Here is a 17,439-nt window from a genome sequence, read left to right on the forward strand (position 1 = left end):
CAGTGTACATTATTTCTCATGCAAGCTCTCATATATTTGTTTCATTTCCAAAAATACAACAATCCCTTCTTATATTTACGGAACTAATGGTAAACATTCGCCTCTGTTTTAAGGGATGAGATGGAATTATAGATGGTAAATATACATTTAACATTAATGGAAAAAGTTAAGGGGCTGGTCCACTTGGGAGACTTAATCCGCGAGTTCTGGCGAGTTTGCCCTCGACTCATACTCGCAGCATGGTCGACACGAGATCGTAGGAGGTCTTTGTAACTCTCCTTCATGCTCGAGAGTAGTCCCCGTGTACTCAAGGCTAGGTCGCGGCGTATTTTTCAACATGTTGAAAAATGCCTGCGAGTAAAAAAAGGTTGCCATGGAAAAATTCGTTACTTTTTTTACTCGTAGGTTTGGTCGTAGTAGGTTGGCATGTTAGTCGAAGGTAATCGAAGGTAGTCAAAGGTAGTCGTAGATAGTCTTCAAAATAGTTGAAGGGAGGTCGAAGGAGAGGTCGAAGGAGGTGGTCTTCACTCTCCACTATTCAGTGTCCAATTTTCCCATAGCTAGTCAAAGCTAGTCTTCAACATAGTCGAAGGAGGTCTTCTACATAGTCGAAGCAGGTCTTCTACATAGTCAAAGGAGGTCTTCAACATAACATTTTTTCAAACTCTCCTAAACTCTTCTAATCTCGCCAATTAGGTCGCCCAAGTGGGACGGCCCCTTTAGGATTGATGACCGAAAGGATCTACTTTTCTAAGTTTTCATTTGCAAGAAGAAGTGTATAACTATAAGTGTGTTGGATGGAACTGCAGATGCTGGTTGAAACCGAGATAGACACAAAATGCTGGAGTAACTCAGCCAGACAGGCAGCATCTCTGGAGAGAAAGATTGGGTGACGTTTTGGGCGAGATCCTTATTCACACTCAAGAAGAAGGGTCTCGACCCGAAACATCACCATTCCTTTTCTCCAGAGATGCTGTCTGTCCCGCTGAGTTACTCCAGCATTTTGTGTCTATCTTCTGAAAAACTATAAGGATTGATCCTTGGATGATTCTATGGATGTGAAAAGAGTGCATAGTACAGCCGATTGTCTGGAGAGAGAAGTACTGAGTAGATAGCGAAGATGGTTACAAGAATTGTCACAGGGCCTTGATAGGCAGGTAGGCTGAGGAATGGTTAAAGGGGTTTAATACAGATAAGTGAGAGCTATTGCATTTTAGGAAGCCTAACCAGGCTAGGACTTACGCAGCAAATGGCAGGGCTCTGGGGAGTATTGTAGAGCAAGGGGATCTCGGAGTGCAGGCACAAGGTCCTTGAAAGTGGTATCAGATGTAGATAGGGTAGTCCAGAAGACTTTCAGCACATTGGCCGTCATCAGTCAGAGTATTGAAGTTTTCAGATGCAAAAAGAACTATATAGAAATTGAAGGCCTTCACCATCCTATCTATCTGTGACACCACTTTCAAGTAACTGTGTAACTCAATAAATAGGAATCTAACCTCGGTGTCATTGTTATCCATATGTTTCAGGGATGAGTTTAGGCCAGGGAGATGGCAATTGCAATGGGCCTGTATGACAGTAGGTGAATGCAATGGATCTGAGGACCTGGCCATCTACCCTCTCCGGACTTGTGCTCTCTGTGTGATCACTCCCAGGAAGGCCGATCTGTTGTGAGTGTAACCGTGGGCACCAGTGCCATCTGAGGGTGTTCGGGCTGGTGACATCGTTACACTGACCTTCTGTTCAAAGTGAGCATAGAATATATTAAGCTCTTGAGAAAGGATGCATTTTTGACAGAGATACTGCTCCACTTTGCTTTGCAACTAGCTATTTCCATGCAAGCCCTGCCACAATTGTTGTGTCTATAATGGTCTTTCTAGTGGGAAACGTTACCATTATAAAATATTTGATAGATTTATGTACATTCATTGACAATTGCTTTGGGAGGATATAATTAATATTTAGTGTATGTCCTTGTGCCTCTTCCTGTTTTGCACATTGTTTTGACAAGCTCTCTTACAAATTTGATTGAGTACGGATACATCTTGTGAGATGGTGTGTTGGGTGAAGTCAGAGAGAAAAGCCTAGTTCCCAAATGTCTGCCATGTTCAGACAGTTCTGATAAGATTTAGCATGGCAGCACCATGTTGAAATATCTAATTGTGATGGAATTGTCCCCCATACACAGAGTTGGTCCCTGCTCATCCAATGAATCCCCAACTAAACTGCTATATGTATCGGATATTATAACTTAATTAGTGAGCATGATATGGGATTTGTTTATTCTTGACCAAAAAAAAATCTGGCAATAATTTTATCATAAGCTGTGGGAGTGCGCTGGATTTCTAACTTGGTTTGCATTACCTGGAAGAATGCAGCGGGATAGATTTCTTGCTTGTTCAACTACTATCTGTCTTCATGGTCACTGTGAATAATGCTTTCTCCAACATGTGGTATTCATCATTTGCTGCTTTTAATAGGAAATGGCAATTACTGCCATGAAATTTGCAGCCAAACAATCCTAATATTATCCCACACAGGATGAATTGCAGGATTAATTGAATGGATGCAGCCATGAATTGAAAATGACATTAAGTCGAGCTTTGTAGCTCACAGGTCCCATGCAATACCACTCAATTTAAGCAGAAAACATGATCATTAAGCTGTACTGAGAACTTAAAAATAAGGGTGAGCCATTTAGAACAGAGATGAGGTAACACTTTTTCACACAAAGAATTGTGAGTCTGCGGAATTCTCTGCCGCAGAGGGCGATGGAGGCTGGTTCTCTGGATACTTTCAAGAGAGAGGTAGACAGGGCTCTTAAAAATAGCGGAGTCAGGGGATATGGGAAGAAGGAAGGAACGGAGTACTGATTGTGGATGATCAGCCATGATCACATTGAATGGCGGTGCTGGCTCGAAGGGCCGAACAGCCTACTCCTGCACCTATTGTTTATTGTCTATTGTCTAAGAGGGAGTGGGGTTTCGAGAAGGATACTCTTGGTAGGCTGAATAGTTTGCTCTCTTCCTAGATTTGCATTACTTTTCATCTCTGTGGACTTTAATAATTGTGCATTGCTCGACAGTCTGAGAGGAGATGCAAAGAACACAAATCCTTTCTTATAGTTCTTATTAATAAAGCAAAATAGATCTATCTCTGAATTTACAAGACAGATCATGCAACTGAGGTGGACCCCAGAGGTAATTATGAGATTGATTATTTTTTAAATTACCTCCTGTATTTTAACTTTTCCGAAAGGTTGAAATTCCTGGCTCTGTGATGAGTGTGTTTGAGAGAGTGAGACTTCTTGCATGTTTCTATTCAAAGACTGATGGAGGGAAGCAACAAAGGTCTTAACCATAATAACCCAGATGCTGCAATCAATTGTTGAATAGTAACGATAAACACAAAATGCTGAAGTAACTCTGCGGGTCAGACAGCATCTCTGGAGAAAAGGAATAGGTGATAGAAGAAGCATCTGAAGAAAGGTCCCGACCTAAAATGTCACCAATTCCTTTTCTCCAGAGATACTGTCTAACCCTTTGAGTGACTGTAGCTTATTGTGTCTATCTTCAGTTTAAACCAGCATCTACAGTTCCTTCCCTCACAGTACCTCAAACAGTTGTGCTTCTTGTTTTAAACCTTCGATTTATAATTGCTGGCTGAACAACCGCAGCTCCTAATTCTTTTTCTGCCATGTGTGAAATTTTATAAATCTTGAGATTCTTGGGAATTACAAATTAAATAACTTTTTTTTTATCATTACATTAATTTAAGGCTTGATAAGTTTCCTGCTTCAAGCGTTCAACTGAAGTACATTTATTTTCAATAAAGCAGCTGCAGTAAAGAAGGGTGAAGCAACGTTGTATTAGTTGAAATAGATAAACAAGATTGCTTGAAAGCTCGGCAACGTTCAATTAGAGAACTCCCTTTGATTCAAATGGGGGTACTTCCTTGTGTTTAAGAAAGAACTGCAGATGCTAAGATTCTAAGATTCTAAGAGTAAACCTAGCTCTAAGAGTAAACCTAGCTCTAAGAGTAAACCTAGCAATTATAGACCTGTTAGTTTGACTTCAGTGGTGGGCAAATTAATGGAAAAGATACTTAGAGATAATATATATAAGCATCTAGATAAACAGGGTCTGATTAGGAACAGTCAACATGGATTTGTGCCTGGAAGGTCATGTTTGACTAATCTTCTTGAATTTTTTGAAGAGGTTACTAGGGAAATTGACGAGGGTAAAGCAGTGGATGTTGTCTATATGGACTTTAGTAAGGCCTTTGACAAGGTTCCTCATGGAAGGTTGGTTAAGAAGGGTCAACTGTTGGGTATAAATGCAGGAATAGCAAGATGGATTCAACAGTGGCTGAATGGGAGAAGCCAGAGGGTAATGGTGGATGGCTGTTTATCGGGTTGGAGGCAGGTGACTAGTGGGGTGCCTCAGGGATCTGTGTTGGGTCCTTTGTTGTTTGTCATGTACATCAATGATCTGGATGAAGGTGTGGTAAATTGGATTAGTAAGTATGCAGATGATACCAAGATAGGGGGTGTTGTGGATAATGAAGAGGATTTCCAAAGTCTACAGAGTGATTTAGGCCATTTGGAAAAATGGGCTGAAAGATGGCAGATGGAGTTTAATGCTGATAAATGTGAGGTGCTACACCTTGGCAGGACAAATCAAAATAGGACGTACATGGTAAATGGTAGGGAATTGAAGAATACAGTTGAACAGAGGGATCTGGGTATAACCGTGCATAGTTCCTTGAAGGTGGAATCTCATATAGATAGGGTGGTAAAGAAAGCTTTTGGTATGCTAGCCTTTATAAATCAGACCATTGAGTATAGAAGCTGGGATGTAATGTTAAAATTGTACAAGGCATTGATGAGACCAAATCTGGAGTATGGTGTACAATTTTGGTCGCCCAATTATAGGAAGGATGTCAACAAAATAGAGAGAGTACAGAGGAGATTTACTAGAATGTTGCCTGGGTTTCAACAACTAAGTTACAGAGATAGGTTGAATAAGTTAGGTATTTATTCTCTGGAGCGCAGAAGGTTAAGGGGGGACCTGATAGAGGTCTTTAAAATGATGAGAGGGATAGACAGAGTTGATGTGGACAAGCTTTTCCCTTTGAGAATAGGGAAGATTCAAACAAGAGGACATGACTTCAGAATTAAGGGACAGAAGTTTAGGGGTAATATGAGGGGGAACTTCTTTACGCAGAGAGTGGTGGCGGTGTGGAATGAGCTCCCAGTGGAAGTGGTGGAGGCAGGTTCGTTGGTATCATTTAAAAATAAATTGGATAGGCATATGGATGAGAAGGGAATGGAGGGTTATGGTATGAGTGCAGGCAGGTGGGACTAAGGGGAAAAAAAAAAATGTGTTCGGCATGGACTTGTAGGGCCGAGAATTCCGTGCTGTAATTGTTATATGGTTATATGGTTATATGCTGGAGAATCGAAGGTTACACAAAATAGCTGGAGAAACTCAGCGGGTGCAGCAGCATCTATGGAGCGAAGGAAATAGGCAACGTTTCGGGCCGAAACTCTTCTTCAGAAGGGGGTACTTCCTTGTTTTGCTGAAAGGTGTAAATCATAATGCCTGTTGGCATAAGCTTCCACTTCTCTTCAGATGTGGGAGTGCCGTTCGATCGCACGTCTCACACCACAGTTCAAAAAAGGAGAGTAGGATAATCCAGGGAAGCCACTCTGACCAGTATTAGCGAACCTTCACAGTCAATAATTCAATTCAACATTAATTGCTACTTGGAAACGTGAAGGCTAATAAATTAAGAATTTGTTAAAAGCAGATTACGTTTGACTGTGATGTATTCTTGTAAGTGACAGAGGGCTGAAGGAAGGAATTGAGTGCTTATCAGTCATAAGGACTTTCAGAGGGCAGAGAGCAGCTGAGGACATCCTAACAAATGCTACATGCAGGCAGATTCAGGAAAGCAATATTTCTAAATGTCTAATTGCTACATTGTCAAAACATCTCCTGATGACAATATTTTTGCAGATTATTTCACACAATGACATGTATGAATGATATATTCACAAGCAAGCTGGGCCAAAAATATTGAGAAAAGTCTGCAACATTTATCTTGTGTAACAATCTTCTGAATAAAGACCTGTCTAACAAATTCACAGATATGATGGAATGTTCAGTTCTTGCATTCAGACGATCAGCAATGGTCCGATCCCATCTAAGCTGCAGGTATTTCAGAATGCTTGAAGAAATAAGATTTGATAAACACACAAGGTAGATCCCTCTCATGTCTAACTAAAATTACGCAATTTAATTTGCTGCAATCAACATTTTAGACATGCTGACATAGAACAACGAGATATCCTTTTAGCTGCCGCCAAAGCAAGCCAAGTTGTAAATCATATTCCTTGTATCTATCTATTTAAAGTTATAAATCTTTCAACAAAGATTGATGTATGAATATGCTTTTTGATATTTTTGGTTCCCACAGTTTGAGAATAGTTCAAGTAGATTTATGGCACAATGTGCAGCAGTTAGTGCTGCTGCTCAGAGCTCAAACAACCTGGTTTATTTTGACCTTGGTTGTTGTTTGTGTGAAGTTGGGATGTTCTCCTTTTGATCACATACATTCCCCTTGGCACTCTACTTCCTCCACAACCCAAAGATTTGTTGGTAGGTTAATTGTTTTCTATAAGTTGCCCCTAATGTAGGTAGGTGGCTGGAAAATCTGGGGTGGGGTCATTGATGGGCATGTGTTGAGGTTGTGGGGCATTAGTGGGGGAATGGGACTGTTCTGAGATCTGGCCTGGACCCGAGGGGCTGCATTGTGTCGTCTATGGTCAATCACCGCACATTAACACCACACACACACACACACACACACACACACACACACACACACACACACACACACACACACACACACACACACACACACACACACACCACACCCCCCACCCCCCACACACACACACCCCCTGCCCCCCACACACCCCCCCCCCCCCCCCACACATACCCCACCCCCCCCCCCCCCCCAACAAATCTATACGGTGTTGGAGGAAGCTGTGGGAGAAACGTACAATCTCCAGCACTGCAAGCGCTGTGAGGCAGCAAATCTATCACTGTGCCGCCAATGTTCTGAGATTTCTATTGGGAAGGTGAAATAAGGAATTTTGAGCTCACAATAACAATTTCCTGCTGTTGCTTGGTTTCACCCTCGTGACAAATTACGCACCCATTAAGTTTAAATGTAAAGCAACTGATCAGCTTTCTTTGACTGGCATATTGTCTCAATTTATTACTTCAGAAAGAAAGCCTTGGAATATTTGTAATGCAGAATAAAGGTGGGAGGATGGTACCAGAAGGAATATTTGTTCCTTGGTTGTGAAGCATTGTTTAGGTTTATGAGGAAAGGTTGTATTCCATTTACTTTTCATCCATTAACTAACTGGAAGTTGGAAAATTTTGTGCTAAGGATAGCGAGAAGTAATGGATGTGAGTGGGGAAAAAATAATATATATGAAGGACTGGAGCAACAGAACCTGGGTGACCAGGACTTGGTGCTGATATTTCCTTTTCCTAGGTGGCGAACAACCACACTAATGCATGTTGACAAGTTGAATTCTGAAGGATTTAGTCAGCAAACTCATCACTCACGTAAGTCACTGAATCCATGTTAACATTCACACAGTTTGCAGAATCCCCACACATAGAAACATAGTCAAGGGACATTTAAATGCTTTTCAAGTTGATATAAATAATTTGTTTAAAGTCAGCAATTGTTTTTAAATGTGCTAGAGAAAATATGCTCGGCCAACTGTGAGGTAAAGCTAATGGGATTTATGTGAAGTGTACCTTGGATCAGAGCAGCGAGTCACTGTTCTGTTGCTGCCTCTGGGCTCAATGCTGGCACATGAGCAGCTGATTACAGGCAGCTCCCTTTGGAATTATCAGCTGTTAGTCAACATGATTCCACTGCTAAACATTCACAGAGCAGTTTTAACCTTTAGATGAAGTGTTGCAATTGGTTTGCATCTCAGGACTGCTCTGCAGTACAGCCATGGTACTATTTTAACTACTTTCAAATTCCAAATGAACTGATGTATTCCAGCATTTTTTTCTGGATTGGTTTCAATGTAATTCTATACACATGAATAGCTGCATAGAGGCCCGAAGTACTACAATGCTGGAATCTGGAGCAAAAAATAAACTACTGGAAGACATCAGGAGGTCAAGAGACAAAGGGTGGTCAATGTTTCAGGTCAATATCCTGCGTCAGCTATCGGCAATAGTTGATATACCACATCCAAAATTCTTTGCACTGCAAATATGACTTGCTATTAAGTAGGGTGATACTGCAATTGACTGTGAAAAAAATATTACGTTCTTCCTATGAAGGTGGAAGATTTATGGAATTAATGCAATTCTGCTCAGGTGCTAGCAAAGAATTTGAGACATTTACATATTTCCGAGGTGCTTTTTTACATGAGCATGATAAGAAATTGATAAAGTCCCATTTGGAGAAATTGAAACAAATCCAGCTAGAGTGTTGTTTTAAGAAGCCATCTTGCAGGATGAAGGAAAGGCCGGGAAATTAAGGGAAGAACTGCAGAGCTTGGAGCTTGGCCTTCAGCGGATCAGGGATGAACAAACTCGCAGTTGGAGCAGCACAGACAATGCAAATATTTCAAAGATGAAAGTGATTTCAGCAGCAGGGACGAACAAAGCCATGGAAGGATTTGAAAACCCTTTCTTGAATTAGCATGAATGTGTTTTTTATTTGAAATTGCTACTTACTTTCCTTGAATGTGATACGGTGGTGTTGCCCTACGTGTGATTGTGATGCACCAACATTGAATAATCATAGATTCTGAAAGTCCGATTCAGGGTTATAATCAGAACGGATTAGACTTCTATGCTGATTGCTGTTCACTTTTTGTTTGAACAACTTAAGTGGCTCTTCAGGGACAGTTTCGTCCCAGCTTTTTATCAGGCAACTGAATCATCCTACCACAACCTGAGAGAGAACTACTATCTACCTCTCTGATGATGCTCGGACTATCCATGATCGGACTTTGCTGGGTTGACCTGTAAATTAGCTCTTCTAAGCTTCCCCCCCTGTCTAGTTCAGTCAAAAAAGCACTGTCAAGCACTGGAACAACTAATCTTTATTTTTGGATTACAAATTCCCCTATACGGTACCTGAACCACTGCTGGTTCAATCCTTGTATCTGCCTGGCCAAGCCCTTCAGTCTCGTGCAAGCAGAAACACTCCAAAAGGTCACGCAGTCCTAAGAGGTCATTGACAAAGGACCTCGTGGGGGCTGCCTTTTATAGGTCCCCGAACCTTGAGGGGCCGAACTACGAAAAGGGATGGTCTCTTTACAATCCAATCAAACATATTAATGACAACAATACATTATTGACAAAATCCCCCTTACATTGTTTCAGGAGAAGTTTCTGGAAGAAGCTAACTTAACTTGAATAATGCAACATTTCCCCTGGAATCCAAACAAACCTGCCAGGGGCTCAACACTTTGGCCAATCAACAAATGGCAGGACAACTGTCTAGCAACATTACTTACAATGCTGTTTGCAGTAATCCAATCAACTTCATGCATTTTACGCTTCCTTCGAAGTCCTCTGCAGAAATCCCATTCATTCTGTCAATTGAAGAGATACTCGTACATTTCTTAGCTGCAACATTGATCTGGGACCTAGACTTACTGGCACCATTCAGAAGTTTGTCTCATTTCTGCAGAGTACATCAGACTTGACCAAAATGGCCTAACAATACATGTCCTTTACTGATTTTTGGTGCTATTACTGCTCTGTTTTAGCCAGGATTTACATACCTTGCACTAACCGTTATTCCCTTATCATGTATCTATACACTGTAAATGGATCGCTTGTAATCATGTATTGACATTCTGTTGACTGGTTTGCATGCAACAAAAGCTTTTCACTGTACCTCAGTACATTGGATAATAAACAAAACTGAACTTCTTATAGTTTTTAACTGAACAACCTGTGACCTTTACAAAGTATCGGAACACAACACAAGATCTTTTCCCAAGTTTCCTAGTTTTTACTAGCTTTTGAATTTTCCAGTTTTGTGAATTGTCAGGGGAATTGGAGGAAAAGGATAGTTAATGTTAGAAAATAGATCTCTGTCTGTCTCGGTGACTGTCTGTTGGTCTGACTCCCTTTCACACTCCCGCAGAAACACTTTCTCACACAGACACACACCATATACTCACTCCTCCCCTCGTGTGTTGTATGTTTAAAGGGCCATTGGTTTCCTCGTAGTATCCTGGAAAATTAAATGTTGGTCAATATCAGGCTCCATGAACCTCTAGCTGCCTTTATCATAGAGCTGCCAGCCCCATAAATGTTGATGAAGATTGTCAGACTTCATGGCTTTCGAGTTGCAAAATGGTTAAAAATCAATTTGTCCCTGATCTCTGTAATTAGAGTAAATCGTCCTCTTTATAACGGACTTTGGTTGTAGCGAACCCAAGGTTCTAGATCCACTGGGGAGGCTATTAGCAATGACAAGACATTGAAATTGACAAGCAATCGCTTTGATCGGCACTTTACCCTTTACACATCAGTTTAGTTTATTGTCAAGTGTACCGAGGTACAGTGAAAAGCTTTTGTTGCAGTTAACCCTGTTAAACAATAAAACAAACAGCCTTTAGCATTTTTAGCTTGCAGTAACAAAAATATATTTCTAGCTGTTAAAAGGAACTTTGCACACTCAGCAGTTTAAGGGCTTGGCCCACTTATGCAACCTTTTCGGCGACTGCCAGCACCCGTCGTAGGTCGCCGAAACTGTTCAACATGGTGACCTCTCACGACCATACAGGCGACCGACCCCCTGATGACATGTCCCCTGGTGACATCCCGTGATACCCACGTTGTGCTCTGTGTGGTGAGGGCGGTCCCACTGGGCTCTCAGTGGCGGCCCTCCAGTATTCTGACCCGACTCCCGGGCAGTGATGTCAATGCGGGGAAAACCCTTACTCAGTTACAGCAGACAATAACGTCAATAACAGATACCATTCCCCCCCTGCGGCCCGTTGTAATGAAGGTTTACTGTATGATATTCTGAGCAGGCATTCATTATATTGAGTTAAACTTGTTTGAATATTGATGTGAACTCCAGCGATGCCAGATGTCTTGGTCATGATCAGATGTTTATTAATGCTGTATGATCTTGGAATTTAGTGATTTTGGAAGACGCTGTAAAGAAGTGGTTGGCTTTGAGGACTGCTCTGGATTAATGAAATGTGACTGTTTACTTTGTTGCAGAGCCAGTGCTTACCTATGTCAAACAGCTGGAGACTAGAGTGAAGCAGCTCGAGGAAGAAAACCGAATGTTACCCCAGGTGAGTCTTGTCTTTGTTCATTGCAGTCTGTGAAGTCTAATGCTTTCAGCTCTTCTTAGAGAGAGTCTGTGGAAATGGTGTTATATTTGAACTACTGGTTCGTTTAGGTACATTTATCAAAACTACCACAACTTAGGGGTTTAGAATAATTTTAGTGCTTTATACACCATGGAGAAAGTTTGATGTTTTAAGCCCCTGTCCCACTTTCATGACCTAATTGGCGACCTCTGCCGAGTTTGCCCTTGATTCATACTCGCAGCATGGTCACCATGAGGTTGCAGGAGGTCTTCGTAACTCTTCCTCATGCTCGCGAGTGGTCTCCGCATACTCGTGGCCTCAAGTAGGTCGCGGCATTTTTTCCAGCCTGATAAAAAAATGTCCACGAGTAAAAAAAAAGGTCGGCATGGAACAAATTGATACTTTTTACTTGTAGGTAGGTCGTAGTAGGTCGTGATGGTAGTCGTAGGTCGGTAACAGGCCCGAGAAAAAAAAATGCAAACATGACATAATTTTATCAAGTGATAATTTTCCACTCGTAGCTAGTCGTAGCTGGTCTTAAGTGTGGAAGACTAAGGTCGAGGGGGGTCGTAGGAGGCATAGTCCTAGTTGTAGTCGTTGGAGGTCTTTTACTTCGGTGAGTGAACACAACCTTGGCCATTGTTTTCAACTCGTCTACAGTCTTCATAACTCGTGGATTAGGTCGTCCCAGTGGGGCAGGCCCTTAACTATGTTGCAGTAACACCTTGAAGCATTGTCTTTGTGTTGCTTTCATTAGCCATTCTAGGCTCTTTGTCATAGTAGATTTCTGCTTTGAAATGAATTCCAGAAACCTATTGTGTAAGTTGTCAAAGCCCTCAGTCTGCATAGGAGTGTGCAAGCTACAACTATTTTGTTGACTGTGGTCCCCTAAATTTGCCTTCTGCTGCTCTGGAATTTGAGCAATTAAATAAAATATGTTTTTCACAGTTTATCACAATTTGCAGCCAATCCAGTCAAGTGTGATTGCAATTTACTATTGTGACTTCAGAAATTAAGCAATCAATTTGCACACAATCACGAGGTAAAGCCCACATAATATGTTTTGATGATACTGAATGGCAGAAAATTGTTTTGTTAAGTTTAGAGATATAGCACGGAAACAGACCCTTCGGCCAACTGAGTCCATGCCGACCAGTGATCCCTGCACACTAACACTATCCTGCACACACTTGGGACAATTTACAATTTTACCAAGCCATTTAACCTACAAACCTGTATGTCTTTGAAGTGTGGGGGGAAACTGGAGATCCCGGAGAAAACCCACGTGGTCACGGGGAGAACGTGCAAACTCCGTACAGACAGCATCCGCAGTCAGGATCGAACCCAGGTTTCTGGCGCTGTAAGGCAGCAACTCTACATTTGCGTCACCATGTCACCCTTAAAATTGTTGTCCTGGGTACTTTGTAATTGTCAATGAACTTGAAACATTGAAATCTAAACAAATTATCAGAAGATACGAGAAGTGCATGGAAAAGGATTAATAATCTCGTAAAGTTGGCCAATAGCGGACCAGTTATTGTCATTACAGCAGAGGAAATTCTGTCTGGCACAAAGCATTGTTCTTACTGTGAGTCATGACAATAGCTGGATTATTTAAAAGTCCTTCGGAGCTCCTAATGGGCCCATAGAGAAGTTTTGACTGTCAAACTGAAAATGTTTCATTATACTATATTTTTTAACAAAGGAATTCACTACTTAACCTTGGTGCACAACAATTCTGAAATGCCCACATTAGCTTAATCACAAATCTATTTTGCCCGGTATGCTTACACACTGATTGGAATGTTCAGATGCAAAATTGTAATTGCAGCACATGATAAACTTGCTGCTAAATATCAGGAACTAAATCTAAATTGAACTAGATTCCGGATGTTAGCAAGTAATGAGGCATCCAAAACCTTAAATTTAAAGCTAACAGTCATTTCCACTTCAAGCAACTTAGGCTGATTTTCAGTTCATCGGCATTAATCTCACCATTGAAATAAAGCATGTTTAGTACACTCACCCTAATGACTTGAAAATGTGTAGAGATCTAACCAAAACAGCTCGACATTTCATATTGGCTATTACGCTTCAACAACACTGTCAATGTCAGAATAAAACCTGAATGGTGGAAATATTGAGCTACTCCGTTTTATTATTTTATTACTATTAGTGAATTAGTGAATATTAAAATTATATTTTACCTATAATTATTATGTCTACGTAGATTCTTCCGAGGGAGAATTTAATGTAAGATCAAGGAAGGGTAAATTTCTCTAAGCTAGTTTTTCAGTGAGTGCGAATCTAACTCAGAATGAACACATAACTGGTGATAAGACTAATGAAATATTAATAGCGCAGAATTAAAGCTCTTTCACAAATTTCCATCCTCACCATGTGGGCATTAATATGGTAGAATGGATGTACTTTTTTTATTTTCATCTTTTGTAACATTTCATCAGCGTAGCTGGAAACTATGGCAACAGGTCGGGGTCTTTCATATTTTAGTTTGTCCCCACAGCAGCATGTGTTTTCAAACGGTATCTGTTCACCTTTGATGTCTGAAGGGATGAGCAATGTTTGGTCTGTGATCAAGAGAAAAGATAGTAATGTGGTTTTGGTGACCTAGTTGATGGGCTAAGATGAATTTGAGAAGCTGTATCATGTGCATCTATTGTATTGGGAAGAAGCTCAAGCCATGTTTAAAGGAGATAAAATCCAACTTGGGTTCACTGTAATCTGAATGGTTAGTTAATAAACAATAGACTAATTTCTTTCCCTATCTAATGACAATGATTGTAGGCCCAAAATAGCAAATCTTATATTTTGCAAGCAATGTAATGAAGAGCTGTATAAATGTAAATTAATTCTTCCAAGCTCTCTGCTCACCACCGAATCCAAAGCATTAAATCTCTCGAGAATACTTTGTACAAAGGCTTTAACTTTGAAAAGGAGGTTTTGAACATTTTCCAGCAAGTAACCCTCAACCTTAAAATGTTAAATGATTGCTCGGTGGTTTCTTCCAGTAAAGTGAATCATTTTGTATTCTGTTCCATATTTGCTGCCAGATATCGTACGATTGTATATAATTCTTGTCCAAGGACAGCATGCCATTAAAGCTGTGAGTTGAGGGGTTATGACAGATGGGTACATTTCAAGTGTTAATGTCGTGTGACGGCCAATGCATTCAGTGCATTCAGCTCACATTACTCTTTCACTTATTTCCTTGCTGAGCTTTTAGATTTTTGGCACCGCTGAATGCAAATAAAATGCTTAATCTTCTGAAGTGTAAAATAACACAATGAAATAACTGAAAACATGGAATACTTGGGAATGATTCTGCTTGAAATCTGCCTTGCACATGAGGAAGAATTATATATTGATGACTAATGAGGGCTGTGTTAAACTGACACTAAACAGTGCTTGTTTGCTTGTCCGATTTGAGTGGTACCATATGGGATGGTAATGGTAGTGCAGTGACAGGACTAACAATGCAGAGGCCATAGTTTAAATCCTACCATGGCAACTGTGGAAATAAAATTAATTTAATAATTTTTCATTTGGGCACCATGATCATGGAGCTGTTATCTAGTGAAAACTGGCGCTGTGAGGCAGCAACTCTGACGCTGTTTGGAAACATATTACTCGATATTTATCATTTGCTCTACAACATTAGTAATTGGTGAAGAAGTAATTTTAATTTAATTTATTGTCATGTCTAACAAGGTACAGTGATAGGTATATTTGTTGCGTGCTATCCAGTCAGCGGAAAGGTACATGATTACAATCGGACCATCCACAGTGTACAGATACTGGTTAAAAACCTATACAGGAGCCAATTAGGGAATGTATCATTCTTATCATGTCCAGCCTATAGGTGATTCTAGATCCACAAATGTGTTTGACTTAAATGTCACGGTCTGTGGACGAAAAAGCAAGTGCTGAAAGGTAAATTAGCAAAATCTGTAAATTCACTCCACTACTATGATCAAACAAGGGAATCGAGTGAGGAGTATATAAGAGCAATAACAGGCATGACTAAAAAAATAAGATGCCAACCTGACTGCAACACAGGACGATGTGCGTGCTGAACAACAAAAACACAATGCAGCAGAAAGACGAAGAATCTCTCAATCATTTGATCAGATCAAAGCTCAGTAATTTTGCCGTTGATGGTGGGCGGGAGGTCTGTGGACCTAGCGGGTCTGTTTCCATGCTGTGTGATTCAATGACTATTATTGTGAATGGTAGTAGACAATCGAATAGCTAAAGGGCTGAGGGAGTTCCCAGCGCATTCTCACCTGGAGCAATTACTGTGATTACTGCCACTGGGAATATGGACAGCAGGTCGATTGTGTTGTAATTAATTTATTAGCCAAGTATGTAAAAACATCCAAGGAATTTGATTTGCCATACAGTCATACCAAACAAGCAACACGACACACAACTGCATAAAAATTACCATAAACATCCACCACAGCGCACTGTGATGGAAGGCAATAACGTATTATCTTCATTCCTCCTTTTATCCCGTGGTTGGGGCGGTTGAACCATCCACAGTCAGGGTGATCAAACCTCCCGCAGCCGGCGATTGAAGCTCCCGCGATCGGGGCGGTCGAAGCTCCCGCCGTTGGAGCTCCCGAAGTCGATCCCTAACCAAGGGACCGCGATCTCCATGATGGAAACACTACCATGTTCACATTACACTCCAAGTCATCTGCCATCCCAACTTGAAAATATGTTGCTGCTCCTTCCTTGCTGGGTCAAAATACCAGAACTCCTGAACAGTACAGTGCGAGTGCTCTCACCAGAGAGATTGTAGAACTTTGAATGGTAGTAGGATTGAGCAATTAGAGTTGGACAATGAATACTGGCCTTGCTAGGACCGGGAAAAATAACTAATTAATTAATTAGTTATTCATTTAATTAATCGAGTTAATTAATTAATTAGTTTTGCGTTTTTTTAAAACACGATTAGATGAGAATTCATCCTCCGAACATGTCTTTGAACTAAAATAAAAGACCATCCTGCTTGAAAAACATACTTCTGCACTATTGTGCCCTACATCACCAAAATATCTGAACCCTTATTGTTGATTACTCATGTTTGGCTATTTATTACATGAAATAATGCTCAAGTACTGGCAATGTGATGATTTAGTCAACATTTGTTATTTGTTAATATCTCCTCAGTCGTATCATTTCAGGATTTATCATTAACATTATGTAGGGAACTGCAGTAGAGCTGTCAAATGATTCTTGTAGTAATGCAGGAATATATTTTTAATGAAAAAATAGAATGAAGAAAGAAATTGATGGTCTTGAAATGTTCCCTCAATCTTTCCCCCTCTGACATTGGTAATTAGAATCTATTAGTGTGGGGTTTTTTTTTTTAACCCTTTTGCTTCCCATAAAATTCTATTTTTGCACTCTAGACTTTACAGACTAAAATTGTCAGGGTGGTTAGTGAAGCCCCCTCTCCCACCAATTAGATGACGAAAAACAGTTTCACCCAGAGATTTGTGAATCTGCGGAATTTCCTGCCACAGCAGGCAGTGGAGGCCAATTCACTGGATGTTTTCAAGAGAGAATTAGATTTTTCTCTTGGGGTTAACGGAATCAAGGGATATGGGGAAAAAGCAGGAATGGGATACTGACTTTGAATGATCAGCCATGATCATATTGAATGGTGGTGCTCGCTTGATGGACTGAATGACCTACTCCTGCACCTATTACCTATGTTTTGAATTTCTCAATGGGCGGGGGTGAAGTTGGCCATTTCAGCTGACTGCAGAAGTAATTAATTAACATCTAAATATATCTTGTATGAAACTGAGGCATACAAGATCACAAATTATGAGCTGGGTGAAGGTAATAATTTTGTGGTGATTTTACTGGTCCGTCATAAGGTCATGTGATAGGAGCAGAATTAGGCCATTCGGCCCATCAAGTTTGACATTCAAACATGGCTGATCTAACCCTCTCTTCTAACCGCATTCTGCTGCTTTCTCTCCATTACGCCTGACACCCGTACTAATCAA

General features: G+C 40.7%; 1 protein-coding gene across 1 annotated transcript in view; it reads left to right on the top strand.

Annotated features, from left to right (window-relative positions):
- Window positions 1-17,439, top strand: part of LOC129699790 (coiled-coil domain-containing protein 85A-like) — a 393,552-nt gene that overhangs the window by 186,080 nt on the left and 190,033 nt on the right. The window contains exon 2 of the mRNA XM_055639877.1: window positions 11,301-11,377. Within this exon, the coding sequence (XP_055495852.1) occupies window positions 11,301-11,377 (77 nt within the window). The remainder of the gene's footprint in view (window positions 1-11,300; window positions 11,378-17,439) is intronic.

Source organism: Leucoraja erinacea, chromosome 8 (genome assembly GCF_028641065.1).
Source record: "Leucoraja erinacea ecotype New England chromosome 8, Leri_hhj_1, whole genome shotgun sequence".
In the NCBI taxonomy this organism is placed as follows: Eukaryota; Metazoa; Chordata; class Chondrichthyes; order Rajiformes; family Rajidae; genus Leucoraja; species Leucoraja erinaceus.